Raw genomic sequence first — 21135 nt, 5'->3', positions numbered from 1 at the left:
TTAGTTGAGAATGGTGGAAGGACGTCTGACAACAAATCCGTGTCTTTCTTCCCCCTCTCCCTCACTGCTTCAGGAAGGCAGAGAAACAAAAGGACCCTAACATGGGCAGGAGTGGTTTCCTCAGGGGAGCGGACCATGCTGGCTTGCTGGGAGGAGGGGCACCCAACTCTCAGAACAAAGGGGAGGAAAGCAAGAACAACCTTAGTATATGCTAACTCTGCTGGATGCCCCCCAAAAGCCTCACAAAATCACCCTGTCTACAAAAAAGTAAACTGAGGCTCTCCGCGGTGAGGACACTCTATACCAGGAGGGATGAATTCTACCAGCCGGGCCTAACTTACTCCATGTGGTGTCTCTGCAGTCTGGCGAAGTGGTCCATCATGGGGGTCACGTGAAGGGAACCTTACCGACACACGGGGCTTGCAACTGCTCACAACCCCACCCCCCAAACAACCCCTCAGAATGAGAGTCTATCCTCACAAACGAAAGCTGACGTTCGTTCAGTTCAAGTTTTAGTCACTGTATTAACAACAAAAACGATCATTTCATCGTTTCTGTTTATCTAATGCAATAAAACAAGCGTTAAAGGCTAGACTGACCGAAATGAGTAAATACAAGAAAGGTCATTTTTTGCCAAGAGGTGTCTTTCTCAAGTGCTCCCCGCCTTGCTTTCGGAGACAAAGTCTATCAGGATATGGAGCTATCAGTTTGTCGAGCCTGCCTGGGATTCTCCTTTCTCTGCTCTTCCCCCATCTTCAGTGTATGTCCCCATACCTGTCTCTTTTTAAATGGGGCTGGGGATCGAACTCACGGTTCTCATGCTTGCTCAGAAAGCATTTACCAGCTGAACCACTTCCCCAGCTCTGAGTCCTTTAAGTGGAAATTTACTAAAAGTTCATAACCTTGTTTGACAGGTCAGTAAGCTAACTTCACACTTAAATACTTTCCATTTGAGATAAGTCAACAATCCCCCCCCACACACTATCTAATTATTGACATGACAGAGGATGAATTACTGCCATGCTTCTGGAGCAGGACGTGCTCACGAGTTCTTTACATGTACAGAGGCCTTGGGAAGTCGACGCTTTGCGATCAGTACCTGGAGACCCACTCGGATCCTTTTGGTTAAGGCACCCTCTGGGAAAGACGCCTGGACCAGGGGCACGGTAGTGCTGCTCAGAATCCCGCCTTCTGGACCAATCTGGTTGCTTTCCTGCTTAATCCGGGAAACTACTGCGAAATACTGGGGGAAATCCTTGGTGATGATCCTGCAGATCCGCTTCGTCCCCAACTCTTCTGGACTGTCAAGCTCTGGAAGATGGAGAAGGATGAGAAGCCATGAGCAGGTGTCTTTGCACACAGCCCCGCCATGAGCAGGTGTCTTTGCACACAGCCCTATCATGAGCAGGTGTCTGCACAGATCCCTGCCATGAGCAGGTGTCTTTGCACAGATCCCCACCATGAGTAGGTGTCTTTGCACACAGCCCCGCCGTGAGCAGGTGTCTTTGCACATAGCCCCGCCATGAGCAGGTGTCTTTGCACATAGCACCTTGACACCCATTGGTGTTTAAAACAACGTATTCAGTTAGTATAAAACCAACTTTGTGACTCCTATGCCTGCCTGTAAGATCACATAGTGTTTGTCTATTGTGCCTGCTTCAATTCCCAATCTTAATAGTTGGTTATCGTTCTACTTAGTAGCTATAGTATATCTATCTATACACATACATACATAAATAATACATACACACATATACATACATTTACATGTGTATAATATGTAAATATATTATATGTTTATATATACATAAACAGGGATCATAAAATATCAAGCTTTGCAAAGATACCATAAATCTATTAATAAATTCTGCTTGGGAGAACAAACATCTTTAACACTGGACTTGGTGGGCAGTCGTGGTGTGTGTCTAGTCGGGTTTAGGGCAAGCCTTCCTGTCCAAGACTGGAAATCCAGAGCTTTGGTAAAAGGCTGAGGGTGGGGCTGAAGATGGCTCCTTGGTTGAAAGTACTTCTTGCTCTTCTAGAGGATTCCAGTCTGGTTTCTAGCACCCCATGTTGGGTAGCTCACAACTACCTGTAACTCCAGATCCGGAGGATCTGACACCCTCTTCTGGCCTCTGTGGGTAGCCACATACACTACACCCATGCAAGTACGCACACAACAAACTTCAATCTTTAAATAAAAAAGTCTTGTTGGAAGCCAGGTGGTGCATGCCTTCAGTCCCAGCACTCAGGAGCCAGAGGTAGATGGAGCTCTATGAGTTTGGTCTACAGAGCAAGTTCTAGGACAGTCAGGGCTGTTACACAGAGAAACCCTGCCTTGGGGGGGGGAGAGTTTTGTTGGTTTGGGGGTAATGTTATAAATACATTCATTTATTTATATGTGCGTATATATGTGTGTGAACATGTGCGGAACTCAGAGAACAACCGTGGGTCGTGGGGATCAAACTCGGGTCATACGCTTGGTGGCAAGTGACCTAAAAGGCAATTTTATGCACAAAAGTGTGATGCCTTCCATGACAAAAATAGTAAGCTTGAAAGAAGTGTGTTAGGAAAGTTAACATTCCTGGCTGCCATGAGGGCTGATGTGCTCAACACCCACGCAGGGCTTCAATTTGTGGCTGCAACCACTATCGGGGGTAGCATGTCTGGACGCCTTTGACTCCGAAGTTGGCGCACTAAACCTTAGGTTTTCTTCTCCCATAAGATGAATTAACCACCGTGAAATCATGTTAAACCAGGCATTGTTTGGCATTGACAGACTGGCATATGGTAGTTGCTTAACCAGTAACCAAGAAACCAGGAATTCATTCAACAGGTGGAGTGTAAGGGACTTCCCCTCTGGAGAACCAGCAAGCCTCTAGATTGCACTTAAAAATACAGGCAGCAGGGAGTAGCTGTTGTGTGCTCTTTTAATAATTCTTATAAAGAGTGCCATTTGAGGGCCAGTGAGATGACTTAGTGGGGACAGGTCAAGCTTCATGACCCAAGTCAGGTCGGTGGAGCCCATTGAGTAAGGATGGAACACACTCCTGTGATAGGGGAGAGTCTTCTGGCTTGTGTTAATTTCATTGGTTAAATAAAGAGACTGACTTGGCCCTTTAATAGGACATAAAATTAGGTAGGCGGAGTAAACAGAACAGAATGCTGGGAGAAAGAAGCTGCGTCAAGGAGTCGCCATGATTCTCCTACCGGACACAGACACAGGTTAAGATCTTTCCTGGTAAGATACCTCGTGGTGTTACAGGGATATTAGAAATGGGTTAGATCGATATGTAAGAGCTAGCCAATAAGAGGCTGGAACTAATGGGCCAGGCAGTGTTTAAAAGAATACAGTTTCCGTGTAATTATTTCGGGGGTAAAGCTAGCCGGGTGGCGGGACGCAGAAGCCCGCCGTTCCTTCAACACTCCTAACATTTTTTTCATCTGGTCTCCACAGGCATGCCACAGCCACACAAAATTTTAAAGATTTTAAAAAGATTTTTTAAAAAAAAATTACGTGTGAAAAAGTGGCTTTAGTCTTCCTAGTTCTTAATCCCCAGTGAGGTCTATGCCAGCCATGTGTTTATGATTCAAGGGGAGGGCCTAGGGGGATTAACCACTCATGAGAATAGACAGCCCTTTCAGAGTTTTGCATTACAAATATAAATGGTCCATCAGATGAGTCAGATGATCAGACAACCAATAATAAAGTCTGACAACACAGGGATCTTTTGAGGGGAATGAATTTGTATACACTGAGATTTTTAAATGGCCCCTTAGTTAGAACAGAGAAGGTTCACATTTATGGTGTGGATTACCTTCTGGACATTTTCTGTGCGCAAGGCGAGAAAGCTAAGCAAAGAGTCTTAGGCATATACCCCCACCTCTCTGTTCCTAATATCACGACCTTTAATACATTTCCTCAAGTTGTGCTGACCCCCCCCAAACAAAAACTTATTTTGTTGCTACTTCATAACTATAATTTTGTTACTGTTATGAATCGTAATGTAAATACTTTTCAGAGATAGGTGTTTGCCCAAGGGGTTATGACCCACAGGTTGAGAACTACCCGTAGTACTTGAATAGCCTAAGAAACAACAGTGTTGCCTGCTAACAGGATAAATTCTCAGTTTCACATGGAGACTGACTTGACTGTCTTAGATGGGAACCTGCTTCTCCCACTTAGCTCAGAAGACCTTAGACCGGCCATGTTTGGTGGGGAAGGTCTTAGTGGACTCTCGTCCTATCTATGCCTGGCCTTAAAAATGTAGAACTCAGGAACTGGAGAGATGGCTCAGGGGTTATGAATGCTTCCTGCTCTTCCAAAGGACCTGAGTTCAGCTCCCAGGACCCATGTTCATCTGGTGCCTTTGCTCTCAAAGGCTGCTTGTGAACTGGTTGGTGTGGGTGTGACCAGATTGGTGTGGATGTGACCAGGTTGGTGTGAGTGTGACCAGGTTGGTGTTAGTGTGACTAGGTTTGTACGAGTGTGAGCTGGTTGTTGTGAATGTGACCTGGTTGGTGTGGGTGTGACCAGGCTGGTGTGAGTGTGACTAGGTTTGTATGAGTGTGACCTGGGTGAAGTCTAAGGAAAAAAATACAGATGCCTCAACCTTGCCCAAATGATAATTTCTGGGCTGTGCTTTAATTTCTGCTCAGTTACATGCTCGGCCTACTTGGCCATTTGCGCAGATAGAAGCACTGCTTTGGGGGAAATTATCCCATCATGCCTCTCTTCAAACCTTTACAGCATTATCACCGCGTGTATGGAGAGAAACAACCAATACAATCCTGTCTCAAAACTGGATCTCATGGAAAATGCCTCGAAGCTAAACACCATGTCCCAGGTGCCCATCATATCACACCACCCATTAGTTACAGCTTAGGCCTGCTGTGGGCACACTGCCCTCTGCAGGCATGCCACGCTGAAGGCAACTAATGCTGATGCCCAGCTTGGGCTAATGTCGGACCCATGGAGCAACGTATCTGAGGTCATCACTTGGATCCACTGATGGCAAATCCATACACACAAGCCATATGAAAGTGGGAATTATTAATGCCATTTTGACTTGGCTCAATTTTTATTTCCCAAGTATCTCATTCCAGAGGCTATTTTGAAACTTTTTCCTTTTCTTTCACTCTGCAGCAGTTTTCATTCAGTTGGTTTAAAATGCCAGCTTATGGAGACGGATGGAAAATACGTAAACATTTTTGCGTGATTTGTTTTGGGATTTTTGAAGTAAATTGTTATTTATTTATTTATTGGGCGCTTCAAATGCAACCTTGAGTCGGTTAACTTTCTATTTGGAAAACTTTTTCAAAACTGTTACTACCAGATGATTCCAGCAGATGGCGCTGTGTGCCGTGTACCTAGTGTAAAACTCCACACCCGTCCCTGTTTGACAGTGACTTGGCACTTTTAAAATTACCACTTGCTTCAAGATTGATAAGGTTAAAATGCATTGAACCGAAGTGCCAATTTTGAACGTAGACATTTACTTCTAATATACTGTTGACACAGATACATTTAGAAGTGGGTGTATTCTTCTAGGTAGCGTGGGTAACGTTTGCACACATTTTCACTTTTATCAGGAACTTGCATCCACTGGCTACTGCAGGGGTCTGAGGGAGAAAACCATTTCTCAAGTGCTTTGAATTGTAACTCGGGGACTTCTGGGGAGGCCGGGGCCTTCAAGAGCATGCTCCCAGGCTCCACACGACTACACATAGCTCTTAGGACCTGACTTTGGAGGGTTTAATTAAGGTTTTCACTAAACTGACAGCGTGGATTCAGTTTGGTGCGCAGCTTGGGGACGGGATGTGTGCGTGGGAATTCTGCTTGCACATCTGCAGCATCTACATAGATAAGATCTCTGTCTGCTGCCAGAGATAAAAACTGCTTCTGCCACCTGCAAGCCGAGTTGGAAAGGGCAGGTTCCCCACACCCAGACAAACACTGTCTTCCCAGCAGCTTACCTCACCACAGCTCGGCTAACACGCCTGCTCAGTTGACATAACCACTGATGCCCTGGCCTGCTTAGAGATCATAGGAATAGGGGCCGGGGAAGGCAGCTCGGTGCAAGCATGACCACCTGAGTTTGGATCCCCAGTACCCACTTACACGGCCTGGCATGCCTATGCAATCCCAGTACTTCAGTCAGGAGGTGGGGGGATGGGGGTGGAGACTGGAGGGGAGCTGGGACTTGCTGGTCACTTAGTCTACGGGTAAAGGGGAAAGCTCCGGGTTCAGTGAGAGACCCTGTCTCAAGGTAATAAGGTGTAAAGTGATAGAACTGCACACCCAATGGCCTTGTCTAGGATGGACACACACACACACACACACACACAGACAGACACGTAAGGGTTTATTTTGGTTCAGAGTTTAAGGGTAGAGTTTAATCATTAGGGTAGGGTTAATTCATAGTAACAGGACCTTAAAGCAGTCTTATCCACCCAGGAAGCTGGAACGGTGAATATTTGTGCTCAGCTAGCTTTCTCTTTCGATACAACCCAAGACCCCAGCCCAGGGAATGGTGCCACTCACTCTGAGGGCACCCAACGGGGGAGGGGAGGTTCTCTCACAGGCAAACCTGCAGCCTAAAAATAATACCTCCCAAGTGTGGTTGAGCGCTCACCTCCTTGGGTGATTTCCAGTCCTCTCCGGACAAGAATTCAAAGCAACCTTCACAACGAGCATGCTCCATTTGAGAATATATAGAGGTGAACTGTACAGTACAGAAAGGCTACTGACTGGGTAGGGAAGAGGCGAGGGTTTGGAGATCTACCTCTGTTGACTACTTCTTGACTGGGTAGTGGTAAGCGCTTGACCTTGTCTGTGAGTCTGCAAACAGGGCTCACTTGGGAGACAGAACTCCCACAGGCAGATAGCTTGACTTGCAAACAGTAGCACTGAGCAATTGGGGGGAACATGCCCCTTTGTCCTTAGGCCAATGTCAGACCACAGCCATCTATGTACAGCATGTGTGGCAGTTGTGACTCTGAGCACGGTTACACGGGTGAGTGGTTCTGCACAGACATCTCTGTAAGAGCTGCATGCATACCAGCGCAACCACCGCATCCAGCGCATCCACCGCCCGGGAGCCACCAGCAAGGCATCTTCACAAGGTGCATTTAGATGAACGTTAGAGAGACTGGTTACACTGGTTACACGGCAGTGAGTGGTGAGGCCAGGACGCGAGTTTTGGCCTCAGTGACTTTCGTGGACCATGGTGCCAAGGTCAGTATCGTACTGGGAAAGTTATGCCCCTACTCAGACCTCTGGTTACTTGAAGTTGTTCTAGCAATTACTTTTGTATGCACGGAAAAACTCTGTGTATGTTAAAACAATAAAGCCTATCCGATCGTTACAAGTCTTTTATTTTTCTTCTGGCATGTGTACGTGTTTGATTGTTTGTGTGTGTAGAGGCCTGAAGCTGAGGTTTGGCATCTTCCCTGAAGGAAGGGTTTCTTGAAGGATGGTTTCTTGCTAAATCTGGAGCTAGCCAGTTTGCCTCTGGGACTCCCATCTTTGTCTCTTGAGTGCTGGGACTGCAGGCAACTGCCAAGGCTGGGCAGCTTTTAGGGGGCTCTAGGATCCAAACACTGGCGCCTATGTTTGCATGGCAAGCATATGTCCACTGAGCATCACCCCAACCCCCACAATTGCCTCACCTAGTAAGAATTGGAGACTGGAATATTGACTGAGATGGTATTAAACACATGGGTATTAATATTTTTGGACAATTGCATGGAAGAAGACGGACTATTTAAATATAGACTAAAATAATACATGGAAAGTACTTATGGAGAAGGGAGCATTAAAAGGAGACATTTATAGCAGGCATATGTTAGGGGGTAGGTGGTGTCACCGGCCATAGACACTATATGACACTATTCTGCCTAGAGAAACTGTTGGGTTGAGTACAGGAACAATGGGGTTGATTTAATTCTCGGAGGAAATCTTGAATGGTTGGTTGTTCTATTTCATGCGTTGCTTTTCATCTCACTAACAGCTGTCAGCAAGAATTGGGAGGAACACAGAGCGAAGCTATGCTCTTGACCCCTGAGGGTGAGACCCTGACGATATTTCTCTTTCACCAGGGCATCACCTGATTCATGCCAGGTAGCTGGCATCTACCTATGCAGCACTGCCTCCTCGGGAGGGTTTGGAGGAGTTCTGGGCACCGACCTCCTGCCAGGTCCTCAGCTCCACTCCCTTGGGACAACTTAGTCTATAGTTGGATCTTCAATGAAAAGGACTTGTCGACTTTAAGAACAAGAACAAAACCCAGACTGATTCCCATTTTTAAGTAGCTTTGGGTAGAGGAAGAGTCTAGAGAGAATGAATTATCTCTGGGGACCAGAACAGTAGTGAGAAGCCGAGGGACTTGAGGCCGGTATAAAATCAGATTAACTAACAACTGAGCCTCAGTTATAAATGTGTTGGGCTCCTTCTATTCTTATTAATTATTATATTTAATATAATGACCAAATCTTTAATCTGAACATCTTGGTCCAATGGGCTCTAGTGCCTGACTCTTTAAATACTGAAGTGTCTACCTTTCCCTTTCATCTTGTGAAATGGAACCGAAGATTTGCCTGATCTTAAGAATATAGTCCAGACACTCTATCTGCCTGGCGGCAATTGTACACACTTTGGATAATCTACCCTCATTTAATGTATCACTGACCTACAAGGACTGTTCTGGACTTAATCTTAACCAAATCTCATCTGGACCAAATCTAGAAGTTTCTAGAATTTTCCACTTGTCTTCTTTCTCCTGGGACATGAGTTTTGAAAACAAGAGGGCTATAGCTGTAACTCTTCTAAGACAGGCATAAGAGATTTCAGCCCTCTCCCTTCTGCTTGGCAAGGCAAGCTGGGTAAGTCACTTGGGTTTGAAGGATGTCCCTTTTGTGGTCTGTTAAGTAAGAATAAGATTTGGCTGGAGAGTTGGCTCAGTGGTTAAGGGCACTTGTTGTTGTGAAAGACCCAGGTTCAATTCCCAGCACCCATGGAAAGACTCACCACCTCCTCTGGGACCAAGCACACATGTAGAACACAGACACATATACAGGCAAAATACTCATACAGATAAATTAATAATAATGATAAAGAAACAAAGAATACGATTTCTGAACTTGTGCACTATGTTTTCTTTTGGAACTTCTACATGAAAAGGCTTTTGTTTTAAAAATAGACCCAACAGTTTCTTTCTACCTTGGTGTATAGGCATCTTATCTTTAAATTGCATAGTTGATGGTGATTCTATCCTATACCAAATTTTTGGTATGGCACTTTTTTTCCTACAGGTGAAAACAATAGCGTCAATAACTGATATTTATTAAAAGGATTATGTTCCCTAAGAATATCACAAAATCACTTATTCATCTTAATGGTAACTTTATAAAAATAACGAGAACAATTTCCATTTCTAGGCTCACAGGGGTTCAGGCATTTGCTCAATCATTCTTTAAACTCCCCAAATCTGAATACCTCCATAGTCCACAGTCTAAACCCACAAGAGACCCCAGTAAGTAGGTAAATTCCAAACACAGCCAGCAAAACAATAAAAGATTCTATTTTGATTTCATGGACCAGATTGCCACTGTGACGTAAAACAACTGTAGAATCTGCACCAATTATGGAATGAGGTCGCTGTCACTAACTGGGATTTCTTTCCTCAGCACCATTTCATGAGCCAGGCCTTGAGCTTTTCTTGAGTCACGTCTCAAAGAAAACCGCATCAAATGTGTGTTCTTAAAGCCAGTTGGTACCCAACACTTAGGAAGAAAAACATACACTTCTAGGCATCACCAAACCTCACGAAGGTGTGTGAGTCAGGCACAGGTGGCACACAACTGTAATCTTAGCTCTGAGAAGGCCAAGGCAAGTGTTCAAGGTCATCGCTACTACCTGGGCTACAGGAAATCCTATCTTAATGCCTCCAGACACTCCCCAAAAGAAGGGATGTGTGGGAAAGGGACCTGTAGCCACACACTTGCCTCACCAACTCAAAGAATAAGACACCAAAACATACAAATGCCAATAAGTTTTGACATTTATTTTTAAAACACCATTATGGCTCAAGAGAGAGTAAAAAAAACTCATGAAAGATGCTGAAATAAGAGAAAATGGAACAAAAGTTCCAAAAATATACTGTAAATGCTAATGATGTAGGCAAATATTATATACTCCCATCTGATGCTCCCCACCCCACCCCAAACCATGTTACTCTTTTAACAACAACAACAACAACAACAACAACAACAACAACAACAACAACAAAAAGCCTTCTTAGGTCTTAGAAAAACCAAGAAATTTGGAACAATGTGGGTGTTTGTCCGTCTAAACCGTGGTGGTGCTGGGAATGTAGTAGGGTCAGATAAAATTATGCCTTAGGCATGGAAAGGAGAATTAGAGGCTGAAGACCCTGCATTCTGCATCATGTGATGCTCAAGTAGCCCCTCAACCATGCGACACTTGCTTTCTGCCTGTCCACATCGCGGAAGGGAAGGAGCGTTGCTCCATCGTTACCTTCATCCATGCCGTTCAGTAGCTCGGTGAGGTCTTCATTTTTGCTGTCAAACTGGTGCTCCTTCCAGGTCTCCCCATTCTCACTCCGGAGAACAATGAGTTCCCTCTCCTTTCCTCTCATGGACCCAAAATGAGGGATTTCCACTATGACAGGGCTAGAAAACAAGAAGCCACCGGATTTTTTTTTGCGTCAAATTAAACATCTCTATAGCAGAATACTAAAAGAAAAGTCTCATTAACAGTACTGAGTTGGAAATCAGAGGTGCCATTTGGGTTGGGAATGGTCTCAAAGCTGCAGAATCATTGCTGATTAAATAATATTCCAAGCCCAAGAACATGCCGTCATTCATTCACAAATGGTTCTTGAAGGCCTACTGTGTGTTAGGCGTCCAATTGAGTGGGAGAGATTAAACACATATAAATCAGTAATTTGAGGGAAGGAATTAGATATGACTAAAATAGGCCATAAAGAAAGAAAGCTGGTCCATTTTTTAAAAACATAAAACACATAATAGGTACATTATATAATACGAGATGCTAACGAGTTAAAAGGACACAGTCACTTCTTTAAAAAAAAAGAAAATTGTGAAGGTCATTTCTTTATTTTTTTTCCTCTCAGCAATAAAGCAGACATTATACTGTCATATAATCCAGTCCTTCCAACAGTTTGTATGATTTTTGTGGCTAAGACAGTTTCTCTGGTTGTTCCATTTGTGAATAGGGAATGGGTAGCCTCATTGCCTGACCTGACTACCACCTATCTGGGGATACTGGAACATTCCAGAAGAGCATAATGCCAGCCGGAAATTGTCATAGGAAGGCGTTAACTCTTGACAGTGTCCTTTTGCACAAACGAATGAAGGGGAATGGCTGCAGATTGGAGATTGCCAATCAACTCACGGGAGATCATTTCGTCAGGTTTGACAGAATTATGGGTAAAAAGATGGATGGAAGTGAGCAGACCACAATCACACACAGTTCATGTAGTTGGATTGTGCAGCTTTCTAGGGTGATGCTTAACAGACAGTATCATTGTTCTCTGGAGAGGTTGTACGCAACCTGCCTTAACCTAGCTGTCTATATAAACGCCATAGCAGCAAATACAGGCTTCGGTAGGCAGAGCATGAGGAGAGGCTGTCGTAAAGATCAAAACCACAAATAAAACATGAAGATCTGGTTACTCAATAAAAGTATTCGTTTAAAACGAGACTGATGGATACGGTGATTTTACTTTTGGCCAAGATCATTATAGATTTTTATAATGCCTTTATTCTTTCACAGGTTAAAAACAGAAGCAAATATTCCTCTCATTGTTAACAGTGTTAGTGAGAAATTTCCCATCATTTTCAACCGTACTTCATAATTAGACATTAGGCATCACTTGTTTTTTTTTTCGAGAACAAGATACAATCTTTGCAGGTTAATGTGTCCAATACTATCCCTGTGGCTTTGTGTAGGATACTCGACAATGCTGTTGAGAAGGTATGAGCAGGATCTTTGACCAAGGTGACAGCCAAGCAGGACAATTCATAACAGGCTTTTCATGCAGACTGCCAAGGCAAACACAGTCGGAGAGGCAAACGAACAATGACACATTTCTGCCTAACCGAGACAAAAGATACTCAACAACTCAACAGAACATCCCAGCTGCCCCCAGTCACATTTCCTTAAAGATCTTGTGTTCTTGGCACATTATCTTATTCATTGATCTCTTTTGCCTCACAAAGCCCATAAAGATTACACTGTACCATAAGTGCCTTCTAGGTCTAATCATACCCACAGATACACACACACAGGCACACACACACGCGCACACACACAGCATTTGTGGCAAACATTGATTCAAAGCCTGCAAATACCTTCTCTTACTCTGGTTAAAATGAGACGGTCGGTCTAGCCTTAATAAGTACACAGAGAAGAAACATTTCAAGTTAAAGGAGGGGGCGACAGATGCACAAGGTCAGCGGAATGCTTGCGGTGAGTCCCACATGCTTCGAAAGCACAAGGTAGCGGCAGTGCCACAATAAGTCAAGCCACTATGGGAGTTGCCTTTCAGTGACACACATCGACTGAAAGCATAGAAAAGAAAACAAAAGAAAGAGAGAAAGAAAGAAAAAAGAACAAATGGAAGACAAGAATAAGACCATGGGTGTGACAGAAAAAAATTTGAAAATGGAAAGGAAAAATTGTAGACATTCTGATCTTGTCTATGAAGGTCCTACCCAATAAATTTTGTTCCTTGAGGCCCAAGCTGCAGGATTCGGCTAACCAAGCTCTCGCCCTCATTTACAGGGGGAGGATGGGTGGGTAGGTGCAGTTTACTGAGTAACATCCATGCAGCAGGAAGAGAAACAAGAGGGGAGATTGTGAACACGCTGTCCGTCACGACAGAGCCTGCCTGCCTTGCCAAGTGCCACCTCAGACAATGAAGCAAAATTCAGTTTGCTTTCTCGGAAAATACCCTACCCCAGGGGGATATGTCTCTCAGTGTTATTTTGAAAGAGATGCATCCACAAGGTAGCCATCTAGGCAGTGAGGTGCCACCATCCCAACCTCTAATATTTTCTAAGGTTGGTGCCTTGACTTCCGTGGGAGGCTGCGGGGAGCCACACACCCGTGGGGCAGCAAGCATGCTTTTTGGTTAGTAAGTGCCTTGGCCAGTGACTGAGTTAAGGAACCCACAGCCTACTATGCAGCATGGTCACCTTGGTGACCTTTGACACCACACCCAAGTCCCCGTTTTTTTTTTGTTTTTTTTTTTTCAGAGTTAATGTCTTGAGTTAGCAAGGACTAAAGGAAAGTCAAAGACATGGTGAGAGGGCCAAAATAAAACTGGGGAGACTTACCCTAAAAATTGTGCCCCCGCAGGACCCATTTCTACCAGCCTACTGGCTAATCCCTCTCCTTCCACCATGGGGGGTGGGTTGGCCAGTTTATGTCTCTTTACCAGGCGGCAGGTGATGCGGGTGGGGGCCGTACACTTGCGTGGGGGGATGATGATCCGCATCCCATGGTGGCGGCTTCCTCGCATGGAACCCCCTCTCGCGTCCACCATAAAGCTAACGAGAAACCTGTGGAGGGAAAGATCAGATGCCATCACGGACAGAAGTCAACTTGGCAGAGCGTTTGAAACTCAAGGTAAATGTATGGAAAAAGGCAGCTGGTGCGACTTCTCTAACACAACGTTGGAAGCTACTACTGTGGGGTCACATCAGACGTGCATGGAGCTCACACTCAGGGTCAAGACGGAAAGACAAGTGGGTTTCGGTGGAAGGAAGCTCCCTCCCAGGAGGCAAGGAAATCACCATGGGCACAACACTACAGCACAGAGAAGGAACGGGAGTATTCTTCAAGTTGGAATTGAGATGATCTATGAGAGGAACACAGATTAAAAAAAAAAAAACCCACCATTTTCTGTAGCCTTTGAGGATGGATTAGGGGACAGTCAAGGGCCACATCTTCACTCTCTCTAGTTTCTCCCCTAACCTATTTATGTGACCTCACTCCAGTACACGTTGGATGAAACTCCACAGTGTAGCATAACACACACAGCTTGTGAGACAAAGGGACAATTCACTTGTACCAACACCCTTCACACTTACGAAGATGAAATAGAAAAAGAAAAGCAGGCGACTTTTGGTTTGCTGAGATTTTGATGGAAAGGGATTAAATCTTTTCAATAACCATTTAAAAGATAGGCTAAAATGCTAATTAAAATCACCTGTATTTGAATTTGTCGCAGGGTAACAGAAGTAGAACTTAAACATTACTTCCTGGGGTGTCTATATTTGTCATCAGCCTTTAGGTCAAAGCTAATAAGGAAAATATTTTGCCTGCATGTAGCTATATCAGTGGAAGGCTTTCTCGGATGGTGATGGGCACTTTAGTAAACAGGAAACCACCAGACAGATGGCAATGCAAACATACCCTTATGTGCTAAATTTTAGAGCTGAAAAGAGACACACAATTCAAGTAGCACCAGGGAGTGATCCTCAGCAAGCACGACGGCTCCCTATGGTACGATTTTAAGAAAATATTCCTATCCATCAACATTCTTTTCTATATAATTATCTAAGCATGGTACTAACATCCTGCCAACAGGCCTGAAGCCCCTGCGTAGCTGTGGGTTTCCTAGCAAGGAAGACATCCTCAACAAACTGGACTGAGAGAGCCAATGGGTGGAGAGAGTCCTTGGACTGAGCGTGTTTCCTTTATCAACTGCTCACCGGGGAAGTGCATTCACCTTTTGCTTGGGTTTTGGATTGAACTATTTTTTTTCTCTCTGTTGTTTCATGTGCTTACTATTAGTCTAGCTATCTTGAGAGGCTTTTGCTTCTAGAATATTCAAGTCAGGAGAGGGAAAGCCATCTCAAAAATAAGGAGACAATAAAAACAGTCTCCCCTCTCTCCTCAGCGAAAATGATTATTTGCTTCCATTCGCCATCCAGGCTCCCACATGAATTATTTCCAATGCAAAATGGCCTGGGGCTCCTCTGAAACGGTTCCAAAGTGCTTAATTTTTTTTGATACACATGTATTATTTACTGTGTGTGTGTCCACATGAGCGTCAGGTGATTTCATTCAATAACAAAGGCACTACAACAAGACAACAGGACAGAAATCTCAGGTTTCTCTGTAATTAGGGGTGAAGATCTATTACCACTAGGTGTATGAGGAAGGATGCAGCATGAACTTGGGCTTGAAATCGTGCTCGCGCTAGTGCAAATGCACACTGGAGTGTTTGCCTGGATCACGGGTGCTGCGCTGACCACAGCAGAGCCTCAACAAAGCAGACAGCACCTTCAGATCGGGCTGCCATATTCACCACGTGACCTGCAGGGCCCAGCAGAGTCCCAGCACATGGTAAACACATGGCAATGTCAGCTGAATCTATCTATGAGCAAAATTTCCCTTTGTGTGCTTAGAAACAGCACTTGGCTACCGAGACTAATAAATGGATGTGCAAACAGGGGTGCAGGGTGCCATCAGTTGAGTGGTCTGAAGGTAGCAGAGGAAGAAGGTTTTGGGGGGCCAGTATAGGACTGTGCCAGCTACGAAGATTATCAGAGTAAATGGAGTGAACAGCTCAGAGGATCTGAGAGGCAAACTGGAAGAACCTCCTACTGGACACTGCAGAATACATGGTGCATTGGGTGTGGCTTGCAGCCATTTATGGTTCTAATTTCAAAGAGCTAACAGATCGAGGGAAGATGGGAGTCGGCTGGGCAGGCCATCGGTGGCACTGTGGAACACAGGGATTTGTTTTCCACACTCACTCTGTACAAGATCTGAGCAAAACCCAAACAACACGCAACACGAGCTGTAGCCACAAAGAGAAACACACAAAGGTTGATGCTTCAAAATCTCTTTATCGTGTTGCTGCTCAGATTATGTCATGAGAGCCACGAATGACCCCGCGGCGGCGGCTATGTGGAGGCATCTAGTTACGCAAACGACAGGGTGACGTCCGTGCGGACATTCTACAGACACTGATGCCATCTAACTGGGGGAAGTCACATAAATGAAAAGGACACAAAGGACACAGTTATCACCTTGAGTCATACTGAGGCAGCGGAGACGAGTAGCTGCAAAATAATTCAGAAAGCAAATGGGAGAAATTAATGCACAGTCATTAGAAGCAAGCAGCAGACAATGTCAATGACACGCAGAAGGAAAAACTCAGGAAATGAGGCCACGGCACTTCGCATTTGTGGGACAGCCTGTGATGAACGTTTGCCTTAGCTGCTGTAGAACACGGTCCTCAGACCCTGGCATCAGGGTTTGGAATTTCCAAGTGGGGCTTCTCCCTCTCTGGCTGTCATTGCATTTGCTGTGTACATGGCTGTCTTCAAGAGAAATTAAAGAAATATACCCTAATGCATTCACAATTTTAATGTGTGTGTATTGTGTGCATGTTTGTAACATATATGTATGGTTCCTGTGTGTGTGTGTGTGTGCGCACGCACATGTGTGTGCCTGTGCCACAGTGCACACGGAGAGGTCAAAGGGCAGCCATGGCTGCTGGGCCTCAGTTTCCACCTGTTTGAAGCAGGGTTCATTGTTGTTCACTGCGGCCAATGCCAGGTTAGTTGGCCAGCCAGCTTCCAGGGATTCTGGCTGTCTCTTATCTTTCTTTAGGAATGCAGGGAGAATAGGTGCTGCTCCAGCGTCAGGCTTTCTGTGGACAGAGTGGGTATTTGCCCAAGTGCTTTCTCCACTAAGCCATCTTGCTAGCCTAGTACTTAATATTTTAGCCATCATTTTTCTCCCATGTCTATGGTTATCAGTTACCTCACAGTGAATTACCGACTAAAGGTTCCAGCGTGGGAAAGCACACTGGCTATCAGGTCACTTGTCACAGCAGGTCACCATCCAGTCTTTTGCCACGAGACAGGGATGAGGAACCCTTTGATGAGGTTCTTATCAGCACTGCTGGGGTACATACATTGATGCCGTAACATTTTCAAAGTAGATTTCTCTGTTTTCTCTTAAGATTCATTTCTTTTTCCTAATTTTAACAATTGCAATTTTTATTTCCGGAATGTAGAAGGTGCCAAAGTCAGCTGGAAATGTTCAAGCTTACAGTTTCTTTTTAAAAAATGGTAATGTCATAAAACAAATCATCGATTTAAAATGAGCTGATAATAAATGAGAGGGAACTGAAAACAACAGAATACATCGCTCACAGGGACACTGGGTCAGTTAATGAAGCGAATCTATAATTCATTGGATGTTTGTGTGCACAGATGTGCACATTTGTGTGTGTGTGTGTGTGTGTGTGTAAATACATGTGGTCACAGGTGTTGAGTGTGCCCCTCTGTGTATGTGCCTGTGGTTGAGTGTGGTCCTCTGTGTACATGTGCCTGTGGTTGAGTGTGGTCTTGTGTACATGTGCCTGTGGTTGAGTGTGGTCCTGTGTACATGTGCAAGGAGCTGAATGTGCGTCTGTGCATGAGTGAGTGTGCCCCTGTGTGTATGTGCATGTGGTTAAGGGTGCTTCTGCACAGAGATCAACTTTGTGCTATTCCTCAGGCTAAGTTTCATTGACCTGGAACTCAGCCATTAGGCGAGGGCAGCTGGCCTGCAGGATCCCAGTGATCTGCCTGTCTGTATGACCCTCTCCCTCCCTGGAATGACAGGTGTGAGCTACCCCACCCGACTTTTTTCTATGTGGGTTCTGGGGAATTGAACCCAGGTCCTCACACTTGTGTGATAAGCGCTTTACTGACGGAACTGTTTCCCCAGCTCGACATTTAATATTTTCATAGGGAAGAAAAATCAGATACATATTTTCTAAAAGCCTCATTTGAGGAAATAAATTAAGAAAAATAACTTGGCTTTAAACCTTTTTCATTGAAAGAATTTTAAAGAGTCTCAGAAGATCATAATGGTCAGGAAAATTTGCTGTATCAGTCATCAGCTGTTTTCTGATGCTCTACTTATTTAGGAATAAGCACAGACAGACTTGTCCCCCAAAGTACTTACTAAATGATTCACAAAGGCAAACAACACACTCTCACGAATGAGCATTTATTTCCGAGGTGAGTATGTTTATGGGTCGATGGGGGTTTTCAACAGGGATGGATAACGCTAACTAATAAGTACAACATGAATGGAACGGAATAAGGAGAGATGACGTGCAAGCACTTACCCGGAATGCACGGGGCTCGAGACCAGGTTGACATTGTCTAAGGTGTCTGCAGCCCAGCTGTAGTGTCTGAGAGAATCTGAATCAAACTCCCTTGTGAATGTTAGGTGCTGAAACATAAAACAGTGAGCGACATCAACCACCCGCCCGAGATTACCAGTTCTCCTTATACATACAAAGTACATCTGGGTTTCTTGGTAAGCCTGGATAAGCTAACACTCAATAGCAAGAATTTGCAAATCCTGCTCGTGAGGGCTACATGAGGGTCTATATAGAAGAACACTTTAAAAAAAAAGTGTAGTGACAAAATATTTCATTTGGAAATCCTAAGAATGCACCCTGCCATTAACCATATGGTAAAGGAAACATTGAGAAATTAATTTGCTTGCTTTTCAATAGTCCACTTCTGATTCAGATGAATCCTACAACTCCCAAATCCTTCCTAGTCTCCAAATATAGATTCGATCTTGATGTCTGTTATGCTTATGGGCCACCGTGGCCGACAACAGGCTAGTCTCCTACCAAGAAGTCCTGATGAAAATACAGAAACTCTGAAGAAGCAGAGGGCGAAGGATATTGAGAGCGGAATGCCTGAGGGTGGGACCCCTGAGACAAGGGTTCACTTGCTGTCATTTCTGACTTGGGAACGTTTGCCCACGGTAAATGTAGACAGAACAGGTGTTTGTGTCTACAAGGACGGCTGATGAAGAAGACGAAGCCCAAGAAGGTTCTGATGGAGGGTTGGGTAGCCTCGAGCATGCTCTCTCGTCTTCTAAGGACATGAGCTACACTGTGGGGCCTGGAGAAGGGAAGCTGAAAATCTATCAAGAAAAATCCCACCAAGCATGCGCGAGCTTGTCAGCAGTTTCATTGTGGATGAAGATGTAGAATTTATAGTGGAAAAAGGACCCAAAGATCATGCCAGGATTGCAAACAAAGATTCAGGAGGCTCCTGAGTACTTGCCTCATTGCAACAAAAACTTGATTGAATTAAAGTAGCCATCCAGAGCAGAAAGACAACTCAGCAGTAAAAGTCCTTCTGTGTAAGCCTGCTGACCTGGGTTCAACCTCTGGAACCCACATAAAAGTCAGATGTAGTAGATACAAGATGGGAAATAGAGACAGGAGACTTGATTTCTCTCTCTCTTCTCCTCTCTCTCTCTCTCTCTCTCTCTCTCTCTCTCTCTCTCTCTCTCTCTCTCACACACACACACACACACACACACACACAATAGTATTAAAATTAAAAGCGGGAGAAAATATAAGAAATCAAAGATCAACACAAGAGGTTTGAATCCCTCCTCCACAAACAGGCCAACAAACACAAAAGAGGAAAATAGAAGATAACAAGAGACTAACTCAAGGTCTTTCCCCAGATCTGAAGCCTGTGTTCTCAGAGTAAAAGGATTCGCTGCTGCCAAGGAGTGAAAAAGTGTGGGAGAGGAAAGACACGCCTGTGCCCACTGGGGTGCACTAGCAGGAAAGTTCAGGAGCTCAAAACAGAGATGGCCATAGAACAGCAAAACACGGCAGCGATGACCAAGTGATCCCCTCAAGGGTTCGAAGAGGAAATGAGTTTTCAGCTCAGAGTTCCCTGATTAGGCAAACCATGTTTGCGAACAGGTGTTTCCAGGCACTTCAAACCTCACAAAATGCATTAATCACATAATCTCCAAAGGTAATACTACAGAACACAGTCCGATCAAATGAAGGACCAAATCAAAGCAAGAAAAAAGGGGGGCATAGAATCTAATAGAAGACCAAACCAAGGGTGTGTCAGAATGAGGGCAGGCCCAAGATGGGTCAGTGCAGACAGCTTCAAGGCACTTGACTCCCCTGAGGGAGTCAAGCTGGGTAGACAAGATTGACAGCACGGGACAAGGCATGGACACACTCAGAGCAGATATGTACCATGAGGGGAAGGCCTATGCCATGCGTGATTGGTATGTACAGAGAAGTAGTAAATAAAAATTCTAGGGAATTTTTTTTAAAGAGTGAAATGGAAATTTAATAAGCAATACATTTAAGGGTTGTCCTTTTTTTTTTTTTTTTTTTTTTTTAAGACACGCTTTCTCTGTAGCCCTGGCTGTCTTTGAACTCACAGAGATCCACTTGCCTCTGTCTCCCAAGTGTTGGGATTAAAAGGCATGTGCCACCACCATATGACTTTCAAGGGTAGTACTTTAAGAGATATAAAAATATAAATACTAGCCAGGTACGGTGGCATAGGACCGTAATCCTAGTACTTGGGAGATAGAAAGCAAGATGACCTAGACAAGCTGGGGTGACTCGAGACTTCATATCATAAAAACAAACAAAAAACTATTCCATCTATATGAAATACATGTCTACATATGAAACACAGATAGAACCCCAAATAAAACACAACTCCTTGGGAAGCAGGCAGGTCAGGAGCACACATGGTTGAAGAAGGGAGACAGACACAAGCATTAAAAATTTCCTTTTCCAACTGGGGAAACCAATAAAATAATTTCCCCAATGGAGACAATCCACAGAGAAATAACACATTTTTCTTATTTGGAGACCTGGAAGCAAATATTAAAAGTGCGACCAGCAATATTCCCCGGGGAAGAAAAATCAGGGTGGAACATATGTGCAGGGATTGCATTTTCTCCTCACAAGCACGGCTCGTACAGCAGTCCAATGTTCACTTCTGTTGCCCAGCTTCGGCAATACAATTGGAACTTGCTGGAGATGTAAGTCAGTTGGCAGAGTGCCTGCCTCTTGTGCAGGAGGGCCCTGTGCTTGATCGGTGCACAGCACAGGATAAACCAGACATGGTGGTGTATACCTGCAATCCTCGTACTGTAGGGAAGATGGTCAGAGGCTAAAGGTCATATTTTGCTATATGGTGGTTTTTTAGTCTAGCCTAGGCTATACGAGACCACGCCTTAAAAAACAAAACAAAGTCAGCCAACCAACCAACCAA

At 44.5% G+C, this 21135-nt stretch overlaps 1 protein-coding gene across 1 annotated transcript in view; it reads right to left on the bottom strand.

Moving 5' to 3' along the window:
• Positions 1–21135, bottom strand: part of Ank3 (ankyrin 3) — a 299577-nt gene that overhangs the window by 50982 nt on the left and 227460 nt on the right. The window contains exons 25-28 of the mRNA XM_026785393.1: positions 18189–18295; positions 13384–13608; positions 10538–10692; positions 1100–1311 (exon numbers count right to left, since the gene is read on the bottom strand). Coding sequence (XP_026641194.1) covers positions 1100–1311; positions 10538–10692; positions 13384–13608; positions 18189–18295 — 699 coding nt within the window. The remainder of the gene's footprint in view (positions 1–1099; positions 1312–10537; positions 10693–13383; positions 13609–18188; positions 18296–21135) is intronic.

This window comes from Microtus ochrogaster, linkage group LG2 (genome assembly GCF_000317375.1).
Source record: "Microtus ochrogaster isolate Prairie Vole_2 linkage group LG2, MicOch1.0, whole genome shotgun sequence".
NCBI classification, from domain to species: Eukaryota; Metazoa; Chordata; class Mammalia; order Rodentia; family Cricetidae; genus Microtus; species Microtus ochrogaster.
This window is presented reverse-complemented; position numbering and strand designations above follow the sequence as displayed.